General features: G+C 37.9%; 1 protein-coding gene across 1 annotated transcript in view; it reads left to right on the forward strand.

Moving 5' to 3' along the window:
- The window catches only part of ano6 (anoctamin 6), a 29,493-nt gene extending 13,103 nt beyond the window's left edge, over positions 1-16,390 (forward strand). Inside the window, exons 4-22 of the mRNA XM_088072399.1 lie at positions 829-899; positions 1,503-1,631; positions 4,434-4,499; positions 4,577-4,864; positions 5,076-5,189; positions 5,322-5,437; positions 5,681-5,815; positions 5,925-6,030; positions 6,287-6,347; positions 6,919-7,064; positions 7,258-7,335; positions 7,986-8,214; positions 8,305-8,474; positions 8,777-8,874; positions 9,912-10,042; positions 11,062-11,267; positions 11,415-11,611; positions 12,403-12,508; positions 12,610-16,390. Coding sequence (XP_087928525.1) covers positions 829-899; positions 1,503-1,631; positions 4,434-4,499; positions 4,577-4,864; positions 5,076-5,189; positions 5,322-5,437; positions 5,681-5,815; positions 5,925-6,030; positions 6,287-6,347; positions 6,919-7,064; positions 7,258-7,335; positions 7,986-8,214; positions 8,305-8,474; positions 8,777-8,874; positions 9,912-10,042; positions 11,062-11,267; positions 11,415-11,611; positions 12,403-12,508; positions 12,610-12,828 — 2,666 coding nt within the window. The 3' untranslated portion in view covers positions 12,829-16,390. The remainder of the gene's footprint in view (positions 1-828; positions 900-1,502; positions 1,632-4,433; positions 4,500-4,576; positions 4,865-5,075; positions 5,190-5,321; positions 5,438-5,680; positions 5,816-5,924; positions 6,031-6,286; positions 6,348-6,918; positions 7,065-7,257; positions 7,336-7,985; positions 8,215-8,304; positions 8,475-8,776; positions 8,875-9,911; positions 10,043-11,061; positions 11,268-11,414; positions 11,612-12,402; positions 12,509-12,609) is intronic.
- The last annotated feature ends 470 nt before the right edge of the window (positions 16,391-16,860 follow it).

Raw genomic sequence — 16,860 nt, forward strand, 5'->3', positions numbered from 1 at the left:
TGAAACGTACTGCTTCCATTACATCATAAAAGGTGAAAATGTTTAACTTTTAGAAATTAATAAATTTTGTAGAAATGTGCAGCTATGTTTATGACAGAGAGGCAGGACTTAATATGTCTCACAGCTGAATAATAAACTTTATTATCACAAATTATAGTAAGAGTAAAACCGCTAAAGCCTTTTGGGAACAAATATTATTTTTTTACTGCAAATATTATGAATGAAACTACAAAACTATATCAAATTAAATATGCACAAATTTGCTGCCGAGTTTTATTTGTTGCTACATTTCCTTTTTCTCATACACCCGTGACCATAGTTATGGGCGTATCTTCCTGTGGTTTTGTGCCTCTCTGTGTCTCTTTGAGTTGGTTTTGTGTCTCCTTTAGTCATGTTGTGTCTCCTTGTGGTTGTTTGTGTTGATTTGTGGTTGATTTTACCGTGTTTGTAGTTATTTTGAGCGCAGTTACTTGGCATGCCTATGTGGTCACTTGGTGTCTCCTTGTGGTTGTTGCGAGTCCCTGAGGTAATTTTGTACCATTTTTTTGGTTATTATTTGTGTCTTTGTAGTCATTTTGTCTCTCCTGATGGTCATTTTGTGTCTTTTTTTCCCCAGTTTTGTAGCTCTTTTGTGTGTCTCCACAGTGCTTCTGTGTCTCTTTGTGGTGTTTTTGTGTTTTCATTTTGGTCATTCTTCCTGGTAGCAACATGTTAATATCAGCCTGCTAATGTATCGGTCGGGCTCAAGTAAATATCCATGTAGTTTTGGGTGTCCTTGTGTATTATCATTTCTGTATTCTAATAAAGTGTTTGATTTTATTTTCACAGTTTACCCCGAGGAGTTTTTACCAACATTTTACAGTATTAAAGAAGGCACGACAGTCGCCAAAGCACATCTGGTGAGTCAACACAATAACGTTGGTGTCAGTCGTCTTCTGACTGATTGATTATTTCAATGAAGTTGTCTTACTGTCCACGTGCCTAGCCTACATGCAGAAAGACATATCACTTTCATGTTATTAGATATTATTTAAATATTATCTGTATTTGTAATGATTATTTATGCATTGTAAGCTTTTCTTTAGTCACAATTATTTAGCCAACTGATGGCAGATATCAAATCACCACACAAAACACACCAGATATAAAAAAGCATTAAATACGAAATCATGCATATAAATACACATGCTTGCAAGAGCTTTACCGATACCTAGTAAGTAGGTATTAGTAATACCAAGTCTGATTGTGCGGAGAGAAAGAGAGAGAGAGAGAGAGAGAGAGAGGGCGGGCATCATATTGTTTGTTGACACTTCCCATTTCTCCTGCATGGCCCTCACTGTGCTTTATATAGACTGGTCAAGGTCAGCATTCAACTCTGCACAGACTCTCCACACACAGACCGTCCTCTCCTCTCTTTGTGCAACATGTACGACATCATGAAGGAAGAGGAGTACGAGTTTCAGGCCGTAGACTTACCTGACGAGCCTTGTTTTTGCCCTCAGGCAGAGTTTAATGACAGACCGGACTCATTGTTCTTCAATGATGGCGTGAGGAGGATCGACTTCATCCTAGTGTACGAGGATGAGGATAAGAAGGACTTTGAAAAGAGGCACACGTTCCAGCGCCGCAAGGTGGGTCTCTCTTCTGTTTTTAAAAAATCTTCAGCGCTTCATATTGGTATTTTAAGCTTTGGAAATGGTGCTGACATTCACTTAACTTCAAAGTAATCTACTCACAAAAAAGCATATATAAAAGGTGATCTGTTAAGTAGTTTTGAGCCACTTTTTTGCCCTTTACTAGATAGCATACAGTAGAGTGATATTAGGAAGTGTAGGGAGAAAAAGGAAGGGAATGACATGCAAAAAAGATCCAATATCCAAACCTGTCGACGTCCCACATCCTTGGATAGAGAGTTTTTAAATTAAGATATCATAGCAAATTATTTGTCTTAACAAATACCATACTATTTCTGTTAATTAAAGTGGTAGCTTTCTCATAAAACTTAAATTTAAAGCCATATTCACTGTTTAAAAATGTATTGTTGAAAATATATTGTCCAGTATGACATGCCTTGTGTGTTTTATTACGCACAAACCCCATTGTTTCTTGCCTATTTGTAAAGGGAGTTTTTATTTGCAGCAGGACAGCAGACGTTAAAGTGCTGGTGACAGAGTTTATTCAGCAAAGTGTGCACAGGAACTTCAGAAACATTTTTAATTATCTTGGAAAGGAACCATGCATTGTTTTGATTACATCTTGCTAGCGCAATTCTCATTCATTCAACACACATTTTCGGTGCGAGTTGTTCAGCACGTGTGCTCGATAGATTCCCTGATGGAAGTTGTTGAAATGAAGAACTTCATTCTTTCACTTTTGCCACCAAAACCCTGCCAAAAAAACTATATTCGGATCAGGCTGGTTATAAGTCTCCTTGTCTGAACTCAGTCTAGCATCATAATCTTGCTCCAGAAATCTTAAACTTCCACAAAACAAACGAGTAAATCAGTAAGCAAACAGTTATTGTGATTTTGTCTTCAGTGTCATAAATATTCAGCTTGCAACCAGTTTTTTACACATCAGAAATCTAGATTTCAGGCATCTGTGCAGGAATACGAAGAGGACAAATTACTGAGACATGATGACATCCACAGGTGTGTTGTTTGTTGTTGCCAGGGTCTTTCACAATACAGTGAGGGATGTGATATATAATGCCTGTAGATCCACAGAGACTGTTACCAATGTTGCTGCAATAAGTTGTTTTGAAAAGGAGTGTGCCCTGGGGAGGCTAGAAGCATGAAATTGGCAGCAAAATATTAGGTCTTTAATGGGTCAAAAAGAGGCACTGATATAATATAATGTTTTTTTCCCTGTAGCAGTGAATTGATGTGGTGGGTGTAGGCAGGAGAATCACCTGTAGAAGCTGATCAGCCAGTTTAAGCCAGTTCCTCGGAAAAGGCCGGCAGGTAGAGCCACAGCAAGTCAGAGCTCATGATCTTCTTCACCACAGATCCACTGGGACTGAGGCAATTCTTCATAATCTTCCACGGCAAAGTAAATCCAATAAGGGATGAGGAGTGCAATACTCTCTACCAGACACTCCCTTCACTTTGTTTTTCCAGAACTAGACCTGGGTCAAACAGAAGTTGCAAAACTTTTCTTTCCTGCTCCGACTCTGACTTGCTGGAAGGGCGTAGCTCAGTGCACATAGTGTTCACTGTATTGTTAGTTTAAAATGATGCTGTGAATATTTTATTATGTTGGCATAAATTTGCATGCCCTTGTATTTCCCGTTTGTCATGGTAACATTCACATGAAGAAAGGGTTGGCTAAAACAAACAGACGGTATTTGACTCGCTTTGTCAACAGTCTCTCAGAAGTATTCCTCAGAGTTTTTATAAAGGTCTCACATCAAAGTTTGTATTTATTCAGGGTTGCTTTAGATGACGATAATCCCAACTACACAAATAACTCATCCAGAGTTTGGAACTCCTCACTGTAACTGAGCAGTTTGATGAGCTACTTTCTATATTATTTCAATATGTTTAATACTTTTTCATGTTAATGCAGTGTTTTTTCTTGTGTTTTTGGTGTTGGGAAAGCTGTGTGTTCAAAGAGTAGGATTCACTTCACTGCAATATTGATGACATACCACCAGCATGAACCTGCTCTGACTTGTTGGCAGCCCCGCAGTTCATTGCCGCTATGTGTAATGTAAATAACGCTTATGTTATGGAAATGGAATATGCCCAAATAAATGAGCTGTTTTATAAACTTGCTTAAAGGAGCAATGTTTGGCATGTAGCAGTGTCTCCAAAACAAACAGAATAAGTGATTTAAACAGGCAAAAACACTGAATAAAGCAATTTGATGTTAAAATTCTCTGTTTCTCCGATGCTGTTTGGTTACAGTGGATATTGCAGAAAAGTAAATGGCCTTATGTCAGATCACAGCTACTGCAGAAATGTGGCTCTCTGTGGATGAGGACCCGCTCGCTATGGAGATATAAAGGGCTCATTCTTAAGTAACAAAAACACAACATTTCTTATTTTCAGGTGATTATACACCAAAGAAAACATACTTAGTCAGTTTCTGGCAATATATCTCCCTAAATCCTACACACTGGACCTAGATCAACATACATAAAAGCTGTCTTTAAACAACAATGCTGACAAATTGGATCGCATTAAGATTATAAAGGTGATAATGTGTTGGCACTTTGTGAAATACCACAGCATAAATAAGTCATGGGCTTCTGTGTACATACAGATGATGGGCCGTCCTTTGACATATGCTCACAGCGTTTACACTGCAGGCTTGGCACAGAAGTCATGCATATAACCTCAGTAACTCCTGTACAGAAATTGAATCGTAATTGGCAGAGAGCAGTAAGTCAGGAAGCTCTTTGAAAGCCTCTCTTGTGTCTTTTGTTGTAGAGGCGGCGAGAGTTTTTTGAGGCCAGCCTGATGAAGATGGGAATGGAGCTGGAGGCGACGAAATCTGTAAGTACATTGCACTTATTGTGAGGTTTCTTTTACTGTATCTCACACTTAAATCACTCCGTCTTTGTGCTCCGCAGGTGATAGACGACAAACTGTTCTTTGTGAAAGTCCACATGCCATGGGACGTGCTGTGCACCTACGCTGAGGTCCTGCACATCAAGCTTCCCATCCAGCCCAACGACCTGTCCTCCCGCTCCTCACCGTGGCGCCATTTCTCCTTCATCACCAAGCACTTCTACCCCAACGAGGACATGATCTCCAAGGAGGCCGAATTCTTCACTGCCCCCTTTGAGAAAGACCGTCTGGAGTACTTCTACGTGCGAGACAAAGATGTCTTCTTCACTTCATCCATGAGGAGCAGGATGGCAAGTTGTCTCATGTTGTTTTTGTCAATTTTTCATATTTCCGTTTTACTTTGAAGGATGAAGTCAAAGGCTTGTAAACATCCAACAGATTAATGAATTTCCAGTGAAAACCATCGTAAGAGCGGCACATGGATCATGTTTTCTAAACTGTATTATAGTATATTAAGTATGCAGATTGGTAGCATAAAAATAAACCCACCTCTTCTTCCAGGCATATTACATCCTGAGTCGTGCCCCCTATGAAATACGAGGGAGCATAAAGAAGTTTGGCATCACCAAACTGCTGGATGGTGGAGTGTACAAAGCTGCCTACCCTCTCCATGATGTAAGTTACAAATTATGGTCATATTTGGTGTGGTTTGTGTCCTGTTTTGGTTTGTAACAGTCATATTTAGTATGTTTCTATACAGTTGGTGACCTCATAATTTACTTGAAAATTCCCTATTGGTTATTTCAGTGCAGGTTCAATGTCAAGTCTAAAGAGGAGGGCTGCCCCAACGAGAGATATCTGCTCTATGAAGAATGGGCTCATCCCAAAAGCTTCTACAAGATGCAACCACTAAGCCTCATTAGGTGAACACAAGCTTTTATGTTCTCGTTGCAAACTTGAAGGGGACCTGTCATGCTTTTCCTAATTTTCTGTCATATATAATTGATGTTACTGTGTTGGATGTTCATATTTAAAGTGGACAAATTTTCAAATAATGAGGTAAATGCATGTAAAAGAAATTCCTAAAAGCAAAACCTAGGGACAAAATCTTTTTTGTCCTTTTTCCTTGCAAATGATTTTTTTGCTTTCATCATTTTTGTCCACAGGAAGTATTACGGGGAGAAGATTGGCATTTACTTTGCCTGGTTGGGTTTCTACACAATAATGCTCGCCGTGGCTGCTGTCGTGGGACTAGGTTGTTTCATATATGGATACAAGACTCAAGACACCAGCACATGGAGGTACATTTCCCTAAAAGCAACTGTGGATAATGAACTTGTAAATAAAAGATGTATATATGATGTATTTCCCTATCTGATAAACCTCTGTTGTGTGTTTTAATGATTGCAGCCAAGAGGTGTGCGACCCTGAAATTGGAGGAAAGATTGTAATGTGTCCACAGTGTGACAGCGAATGCATGTACTGGAAGCTGAACAGCACCTGTGAAGCTTCGAAAGTTAGTTTTATTTTTATTTTAACAGTAAATTTGAATGTGTTTCTACAATGTTTTTAACTTCTGCCCTCCAACTTATGTCGTGCAATATGCTGTAGACAAAAACAGGATGCATATTTAATATATCATTGTGCATGGCTGCTATTTCCCTCTGTGACACAGCTACAGTTATGTTAAGAACTGATTTGCATCCACGCAGGAAAGAGCTGTGACAATTATGACATCCACGTTTCTGCTTTTTTTCTCCATTGTCTTTTAGAAACTTTGCATATTTGATAACTTTGGAACCTTGGTGTTTGCAGTTTTCATGTCAATCTGGGGTAAGTTTTATACATGTCAAAAAGATGTCAGGTTTCAAGAGATGTAGCGATTAGTCGATTAGTTGTTTGAAAGAAAATTATTTGCCTGTTTTCATTTTTCAAGCAAAAATGTCAAACATTTGCTGGTTCTAGCGTCTTAGATGTGAGAACTTGCTGCTTTTCTTCATCCTTTATGATAGTAAAGAAGAATCTTTATTTCTTTATTTTGGACAAAAGAAGCAATTCGTAATTGATAATTAAGATTTTTCACAATGTTTTTACATTTTACTATTATTTAATTAATCATGAAAGTAATCTGTGGATTAATCCAATGTAACAGTTGTTAGTTGCATTCCTACAGTTGTCCCACAGATCAGGCGTGCGAATAGCACTAGCGTTGAGGGAAGCTGTATATGTAACCGTCTGAAATGTTTATTTTGTCTTTATCTTTGGCGCCATTAAAAGCAACACAGTTTACAGTCCATAAGTGTTTAGAGGATGACTCAGACAGTACTGTACTTTTAGCTGTTTCCGTCTTTCTTATTAACGCCCTGCTTATTTTTTCCTGCTCCTGTTCATTTCCTGACTGCAGTCACTTTGTTCCTGGAGTTTTGGAAGCGCTACCAGGCGGAGCTGGAGTACATGTGGGACACGGTGGAGTTTCTGGAGCAGGAAGAGCCGCCTCGCCCGGAGTACGAAGCCAAGTGCATCTATGAAAGGAAAAACCCCGTCACAGGGGTAAATCACACTCACTCACTCTTTATTTGAATCTTTTTGCTGCAATGTTTCCTACAGTTTGACTATTTTCTGTTTTATGAATTTAAGGTTTTCTCAATTTTGTTCAAAGACCATAAACTACATAGAGGTGCTATGTTGACACAATGAGTTTTAAATCATGCCCAGTATTTCACGGTGTTTCTTTGTGATTTAGGTAAAAGAGAAAGTGCCCTACACAGCCTGCGGACGATGTGTTCGGGTGTCCATAGGAATTAGCACAGTCTTATTCTGGGTAAAAAAAAAATATCATTCTTATTTCAATACATTTTTCTTGTTAACACTGTATTTGGTACTAATTATAGGGAAAATTCTGGATCTTGGAAAAGAAAACTTTGATTTTAACCAATATAAATTTTCCATTTTCTCTCTCTCTCTCTCTCTCTCTCTCTCTCTCTCTATGTATACATATATATATATATATGTGTATATGTATATATGTATATATATATATATATATATATATATATATATATATATATATATATATATATATATATATATATATATATTTAATATTATTTAATTTTGGAAACTTAAGACACCATATATATTGAATTATTTTTGCATGTAGCTAACATGATGTGCAATGAATGAACCATACAATAATTATTTAGGAAGGAATTATTATTAGTTAATTATTCTAAATTAATTATCATTAATTCATTATTAACTATATAGGATTTTTTTAAGTATACTAATTGAACATAATATCTATTTTACCTATAATTGCTGTTGAACAGAAATCACTGTTCTTTCCATGAATTTTTTTTGAAAATAACATGGGTATTACTCAGAAATTAAGGAACCATAGAATATATCCTAACCTATTTTTTCTATATCAAAATGTAATATTAAACTTTTTAATTGTATTTTTTCCTTTAGATTCTGTTGATCCTGGCATCCATTGTGGCCATCATTGTCTACCGCCTGGCTGCATTTTTTGCCTTCTCAACTAAACTCAGAGCTCAGGACCTGAAGGAGCTGGAGCCCTTAAAGGACTATGTGACGCCTCAGATGGCCACGTCTGTCACAGCCTCCCTCATCAGCTTTGTTGTGATTATGATCCTCAACATCCTCTATGAGCGGGTCGCCATCTGGATCACCGACTTCGGTGAGTTTGAATTGTCCTGCTTTCTTTGTGACCTGTGTTGACTCTCATGTGGCTTAATCTGAAATCTTGTCTCATCTGACACAACAACAGAGCTTCCACGAACCAAGACGGACTACGAGAACAGCTTGACCCTGAAGATGTTCCTCTTTCAGTTTGTCAACTATTACTCCTCCTGTTTCTACATCGCCTTCGCCAAAGGGAAAGCGGTTGGCTTTCCCGGACAGCCTGTTTATCTCTTGGGAAAATACCGGAACGAGGAGGTACAGTTTGTCCGTCTAACAGTTGCTTGTCTAAAACGGGACGTTCACTGTAAGATTTAAGCCAGTTTTAGAAATGTTGTTGTTTAATTCCAACTCCCACTGTGCGAGTGAATAATCTGCAATGTCAATCCAAAGCTCACAATTTAGGTGTGGTCCGACAATAAAGCCACGACCTTAGTGCTCACTCTGTCCGTGTAAAAAAAAAAATGGGGTCAAAAACAGAAATCAGTTGTACTGTACAGCCATCTTAAGTTCTCTCACAGTTTTTTCTTGACTTTTGTTGGTGTGCTGTCGTCCTGCAGTGTGATCCTGGTGGTTGTCTGATTGAGTTGACGACTCAGCTCTCTATCATCATGGGTGGAAAAGCCATCTGGAACAACATTCAAGAGGTCTTGCTACCGTAAGAAGTCAGAATCTATGAACAATTGTCAAATACAAAAAACAGATGCGATGGTAGATATAGATGCAGCCATAGACTGTATATAAAGATGGACAATGTGTCTCTGCTTCCTCCTGCGGTCCAAAGATGAAGCCAAATAGGATAGAGGCGCTGCCGTGTTGCACGTTTGGAGCCTGTGGAGTTTGTGTGATAGCAATCAGGAAGTGGAGACATGCTATCTAGTCCTCGCTCACACACCTACCGGTCTCACCCACTCGCTGCCCATCATGACGTCACATCCCCTTTCTATAATTAAAAAATTCTAAAACTTTGTATCGCAGTTTTCAAAACAAAGTTAATAATTCTTTACAAAAAAAAGACAGACTATTTAAAAACAGTTTAAAAGTTATACAACATGGGGCAAAATTAGCTACATTAAAAAAAATAAAATAAGTACAATAAAGCAAAACACAATAAATAAAATAAAATAAATGTCAAGAGAATACAGCTGTAATTTGGTTTTAAAAAAGTGAGTTACAGATAAAAGTGAGTTTAGGCCACAAATTTTATGAAAGCAAATTAATAAAGTTTTTTCATAATAATAATAATAGTAATAATAATACATTGTTTTTTTTAAGGGAATAGGGACAACAATATACAGCACCAGATAAGGAATTAAAATTAAACTTATCAGAAAAACTAAAACTTAAACATACAGAAGAGTGATAAGAAGTCCCCAAAATGACAGAAACCATCTCTGGGAGAAATGTATTTGACGTGTACTTTGATTTTTTTTAGTTTGGCCCGTGTCCTATACCACAAACATGGAGGGGGTGGGGTTTCTGACCCAGACTGCAGTCAGCCACCAGGTGCAATGAACGGGTTTTGGCTTCACTTTTGAGGAGCTGTCACGCTGTCTATGAAAGAAAGCAGGACAATTCACGCTGTCTAAATACTGTTTACAACAGGCTCCAGGGCTGGTAGTGAATCACACACCAACTCTCCATTGTCATACTGAGTCACTGTCACTGTACATGATCTCCTCTACCTCTCCGCAGGTGGGTCAAGAATCTGATTTTCCGCTACTGCACTAATGTGCCCTCAGAGAAGGTGATTCCTCGCTGGGAGCAGGACTATCAGCTCCAGCCCATTTCAAAACTCGGACTCTTCCATGAATATCTGGAGATGGGTAAGTTCCTGTCCGTCACATTTGCAGCTGCACACTTGCAGCCTGTAATTATCATGCAGCAGTTTACAGTGTGAACGCTGCTGTACTGCTAGACTGCAAAACAGGTTGCACCATACCAGCTAGTTCTTGCACACAGTAGTGGTTAGTTGTTACCAAATGAGATAAACCCCAACTTGTTTTTACATTTCTGTTTGTTAATGGATCAAACAAAGCAAAGTATGAATGCAGTGCTCAGCAAAGGGGCTGCTGGTATGAATATATTCATCTAACTCTTAACAAGAGGCCAAAAATCAATTATGTAAATGTGCATTTGTGAAGGTTAACAGATTAGTTATTCCTTTCATTGTTTTTAATATATAAATGAATTAAGTTTATATTGATAGGCCCTTAAGCTGCAAAATTTTGAGATTAAAGTGACAGTTCACCCCATATTTTTCTTTTTACCTGAAGTGCCGTTTATCAATCCAGATTTTTTCGGTGTGAATTGCCGAGTGTTGGAGATATCGGCTGTAGAGATTTCTGCTTTCTCTCCAATATAATGGAATTAGACGGCACTCAAAGCACCAAAAAATACATTTTAAAAACTCAACAGCAATGTCTCTTTACAGAAATCATGACTCGGTTACTCAAGATAATCCACAGACTTTGCTGTGAGCAGTTTTATGTAGGAACTGTTTTCTTTTTACTGAACGACATCCACCAACTGTATCACCATGCAGAAGGAAGCGTGCGTCTACTGCTAGCTCACTGAGCACCACTGAGCAGGCTAACGTGACAGCACAGCTGACGAGGACGCCATTAATGTTTACATTTTGCACAGTCACAAGCACATGCCCATTCACATTTTCTTCTTTACTGTGATGCGTTTTGTTGTTATTGTTGATTACTATTGCATACACATGCTAGTTTTTGTGAAAAAATGTTGTAAGTAATCAATATGCAAATACCTGGAACAGCTGAATCCTGGAGAGTCTGGACACTGCCTGTCTTTTTAAATTCACGTATCTTGTCTCTCGCAGTCATCCAGTTTGGCTTTGTGACGCTGTTTGTGGCCTCCTTCCCTCTGGCGCCGATCCTGGCTCTGATCAACAACCTGTTTGAGATTCGGGTTGACGCTTGGAAGATCACCACTCAGTTTCGCCGTATCGTGCCAGAGAAGGCCCAGGATATCGGGGCCTGGCAGCCCATTCTTCAGGGCATTGCCATCTTGGCAGTTGCAACAAATGTAAGTTACTTTTTACACTGTTTTAGTAGATCATTTGGTGCAGTTGTAGAATCAAATGCAATTTCACTCAAAAATGCTTTGGTACATTGTTCTTTTGTAAAACATAGTGCACTGTTTGTTGAAATTGGCGTCCTGGTGTCTCAACAGGCTATGATCATTGCTTTTACATCTGACATGATTCCACGGCTGGTCTACTACTGGTCTTTCTCTGTGTACCCATATGGAGATCACAAGAATAACACCATGCAGGGCTACATCAACACTTCGCTGTCTGTATTCGACATCAATGACTTCTCCAACTTCAGCAGGCCCCTGTGGACTCCTTACAACATCACCACCTGCAGGTACAGCCATCGGCCCCTGTGTGTGTGTGTGTGTGTGTGTGTGTGTGTGTGTGTGTGTGCGCAATTCAGTTGTCCTGTGTTAGGTTTTGAAGAGAGCACCCAGTTTTTTACATTAACCCTCTGAAACCTGGACAGACATCAGTTTTGTTGTGCTGCGCTTAGACGCCTTTAACAAGCTGTTTAATCCTTTGAAAGCCGAGAAAAGTTGGTGTGATTTCTTTCAAAAATATTGGGGAAAAGGCAGTGAGCAACTTAGCAAGAAATGTCCCACAAATTGCAAGAAATTAGTGAAAGGTGACAAGACCTGAATTTTTTTTTAAAATTAATTTTACTTAACTCTACTTTATTTTACTTTACTTTTGTTTTTAAGAGGAAAATTGAGAAAAAAATACTAGAAAAAATCTTCAGAAAAGTCTATTGAAATGTATTATAATTATATATTTAAAGTTTTTCAGAAATTGTATAATTAATTACACATACTTACTATGTTACTTACTCAACACACTTTTTTCAATTTGCAGCTCTTTTTGGGGTCATGTTATTGTTTGTTTTCTCCTTTTTTTTCTTATTTTCAGGTTATTTTCTTGTATTTTTTTAAATAATTTCTTGCTGATTTTTGGGCCATGCCTTGTTAAGTTACTCATTGCCTCCCCATGTTTGTGCAAAAAAAAACCAAACTAATTTGTTCAGGTTTCATGGGTTAACTATTATGAGATTGTTAAGTTATTAGATTCATTAACTGACAGTTTGGCATGTTTGAGGCCTGAAGGAAACCATTTTTAATTTTTCAGGTATCGCGATTTTCGGTTCCCTCCCGGGCACCCCAGGCAGTATGAGTACAATGTCTACTACTGGCATGTAATTGCTGCCAAAATGGCTTTTATAATTGTTGTGGAGGTGCGTATGAGCATAACATGAAATCTCTCTCTTACACTAAAAACTATTATTATAACATTGATTATTAAAAATATACTAATGGAGGTTTTTTCTCCTCACAGCACATTGTTTACCTAACAAAGTTCATCCTATCCTACGTGATCCCAGACGTCCCCTACGCCGTCAAAGAACAAATAAAACGAGAGAAGTACTTGACCCAGGTTATCCTCCACGAGACCAACCTCAAACTGGTGACCAAACGGTTGAAACCAGTTGACGACGGGACTGCTACGAGCACAGCGGCGAAAGCGACACGGGAGGAGCTGGAACTTGATTTCTGAAAGTGAAATCCAAGGAGGAAATATAGGATGTTCATCCCTGATACTGTAAATACATGACTACCCAGATTTTCTGCAGCATTTACACACTTCTCTTTAAATACTGACTTTTGTATGAACCAGTGACAAATTCAAGACCTGAAACAAGCTGTGGACTTTTGTTATGGAAAATGTGTAGCAACCAGTAAGAAAGAGGACGTGTCTGCTGGGCTGTTGGACAAAGAAAGGAGAAACCACTGTTGTATAGTCTTCACTCGCCTCCTGTCCTCACACTCTGGACCCCCGTCAGGCTTGTGAAAGGAAAAAGGACAGTGCATCTGTCCTCTATCACCTCTCTTTGAGTGCCTGTTATATAAGAAAAAGACTTTCACTTCAGGTTGAACGATGCACGGCACTGAGTGTCCCTGATTAGGATTAGGGGTTAAATTAGGGTTTCATACATGAATAACGTTGATAAAAAGGCTGTAGGATGATGGGAAATGGTGTGTTGGACTTCACTGCATTGTCTATTGACCTTTGCAAACCTAATATATTTAATAATAATAACTCCCGCTTTTCATTCCCCATTTATGGACATACTTTTTTAAGTTTTTTTGTTTGTTTGTTTGTTTTCCTAAAAAGTCTTGAATTTATGTATTTTGTTATTGATTCTGAACACCCAGATGTAGGTATACATGGAAATACATAATACTTAGTGGCTCTGATGATCCATCACAGAGAATTTAGCAGAAATTATCAAAAACAATTCCCAGGATGCATTGCTGTGTGTCTGGTTGGGTTTTTTGTGTATAAATTTTGTTCTGAAGGTTGTAGGGACTTTAAAATAATTCCTGTTAAATCTTTTATGGAGCCTCTGTAACCCCCAGACTTGTTAACTTTTGCCCAAATGCCTTCTTTTTTTTACAGATAAATGCAAAAAAAGCAGTTTTTCACTTAAGGAAGCTTTCTTGGAGGTCGCAGAGACTTGAAACCAAGACAGTTCAGATTCCACTCCTTATTCCACATCCAACGCTGCCAACCAGAACGTACTGCAACCACCAGAAGTGGCAGTAATTGATATCTGGAGATGTATGGGTTAGAGTTAGGATTAGAGTTTAATGCTATTTGGTCAAATCTGAATCCAGTGTTGAATTTTAATCTAATTAGATTAAAACAGTTTTAAACAAAACGTTATGACTTCAAATTTAAGCACAACAGCTCAGACGGGATGGTGCACATTAAGCTAAATGACTTACTGGGTATTTTTTGCATACATTTTTGCAACCTGGTTTGTTACACTAAAGAGAAGATGTCCAAGTAGTGCCTCATGCTTTGAAGCTACACACAAAATTCACCAACCGTTTGGTGGATTAAGTGTCAAATACAACAAAGCGAAACAATTCCAGCCCAACAGGCTCTTACAGGTTGTTTTCCAGGGCTTTCAGCTGTATGGCGTGTTTGTTTACGGACTTTTGTTGGCCTAAAAGTAAGCTGCACTGTAGTCAAAAGCTCCAGAAAAAGCTAAGAACTTGAGTTGGGTTCCTTCTTTTGTCGAAACAATTGATGCGTATTTTTACCCAGAGTGTAGTGTAGTTTTATGTTCATATTACATTTCTGCTTGGTTATAACAGCATTGCGTTGCGTCGCTCCGTCCATTGAGCTTCATTGTGCAGGTTCAGAGCTTTCACACATGTAACTAACAAGTGTCACGGCTGGGTTATTTAGTGTAGTGCTGTCATGAAGTATCAGTATTATTAATATTATTATATACGAAAAAAATGCAATGTTGACGATTGATGAAGAGTTTTTTTTTTACACTTCCATCTCTGAACTAGCATGTAAGAGCCGATGTGATTTGTTGAGCAGCTCACAATGTTAAAACAGTGATTCCAGGAGGTAGGATATTCAAGAACTAACGGATATGCTGACTAAATGTTCCTCAAATACCTTTGTAAGGTCCTCAGAGGTTTTTAAATGCTACATTGTTTGGAGGATTGTGGGCGAAAGTGATGCAGTATAAAAGTTGGATGTCTACAAGTTTACAAACCACAAGAATGATTTGAAACTGACCCTTTCTAATCGTTATGTTTGCCTTTTTGAATTTAACAGCTTCATCGCAGATCTGTGAAGTGGTTAAGTTGTGAGAATAGTTTCTCTTTCTCTTTTCAGATGCTCTTATCCACTGTACTGTTTTGCACTTTTTACTTCCAGAGTTCGATTCCTGTGCCATGACCACTGCACTGCACAACATTTTGACTGCATGTTTTATCCTGTGATATAAGTAATACAGTAATTGAGACTTTTTTCTGTCATTGCTGAAATCTTAGATCAATACCTCTGCTGTATTATTGCCTCGCCTTGTGATTTAAACAATGGTACCATAACCGCCATGTATGTTAACAGTATCATATACCAGCAATATCTCATGATGCGTATTTGTCTTGTATTTTTGTTTTTATCTTGTCAGTGCCATGAAAATGTTTTATGAAAAAAAGTCTACTTTGTGTGTATTAATCCTTTGAAACCTGGATGGACATCACTTTTCTCTTGCTGCATTCAGACACCTTTCACAAATAACCTTTGAAACGTGAGCAAATTGGTTTGAATTCGTTAGTAAACTTGGGGGGAAAAAGGCAGAGTAATTTGGCAAGAGGTGGCTCACAAATTGAAAGGAATTAGTAGATTTGAGAAGTTATTTTTTTAAAGCTTGGAAAATTGTCAAGAAAACTATATATATAGTTATCATAATTAAATAGTTAAAATTATTTTATTTACTAGGATTTTTAAGCTGTTTTTCAGGTCTTTTTTAAAAAACTTTCCTGTCCCTTTTTTTTCTTTTTTTTAACTAAATGTCTGAAGTTGCTCATTACCTTCTTCCTGTGTTTTTGAACTAAATCAGGCCAATTTTCCCAGGTTTTAAATGGTTAAGTCTTGCTTTCTTAAAATAAAAAACAACTTAACACTATTGTTTTATTATGTTAAATCTCTACTATTGACCTCTGATGTCAGAAGTTTGCTTTGTATGACCTGTAATAAAACTCAACACTGCCACAGTGTACTGACCAACTGATACACATCTACAACAACTGGGACCACTGGAGGTCAGTGGAAACAAGATTTCCAGCTGCTGCACACAGATTCTTTATCTGATCATGAATCTGACTGCAGCTTGAAACATGTTTTCTTTTATTTTGTTCTAGGCGCTTTATATTCCATTTCAGGTTGAGCTGATTCAATAGCAGCTACAGCCATAGGCGAGGACTTTTATTTTGACAAAATTAGGGACATTTACTCCACAAAGTGATGCAGAACAGGCACATATTGATGCATAAAAAAATCAACAGATGGCAGGAAAAAAAGGTGTTTACACTCAAAGTTTTCTGGTGGAGGAGCCTTAAACCCCCCTTTCATGTTTTCCTTGCAGTGTTGAAACAAAACAGTACACTCTTGTCTTCAGCAGCATGACTGTGTTGACACAACACACATTACTGCAGTCCGCACCACTGATTTCTCTCTCATCTCCAAAGTGATGTGTTTCTACTGACAGTGTCAAAGTGGTGTTTTTACAATAAAGATGTTGGTTGTATATTATGGACTCCTATTTACATACAAGATGGACAGAACATAAGATAAACCTCCCAAGAACCACATACACCTCTCTGACAGTGTGTAAAAGAACAATAATAAAACTTTTAAAGCTTTAAAAATGCAGTAGTAGCTGTTGGACCACATTACAGTGTAGCTGTACAGGTGAGCTTAACAAAGAGAGGTTTACTCTTAGCTCTCTTGCATGAAACCAAATGATGTCATGCTGTCAGAATCTCCATTCTTTGCCAAATGTGTTGTGCAAAATGTGCCTCAACCCGGTGACACATGCCAGAAACTCTAGTGCCATATAGTTAAAAAATATAAAATTACAAGAATAAAATTGTACAATGAAATAATGATAATAATAAGAAGAATATTATTAATAATAAGAATAATAACGATAATATTATTAATAATAATGACAATAATGTGAATAATATAAATAATAATGATATGAATAATAATAAA

Source organism: Plectropomus leopardus, chromosome 22, assembly GCF_026936395.1.
Source record: "Plectropomus leopardus strain MGB_pleo_1.0 chromosome 22, ASM2693639v1, whole genome shotgun sequence".
Lineage (NCBI taxonomy): Eukaryota > Metazoa > Chordata > Actinopteri > Perciformes > Serranidae > Plectropomus > Plectropomus leopardus.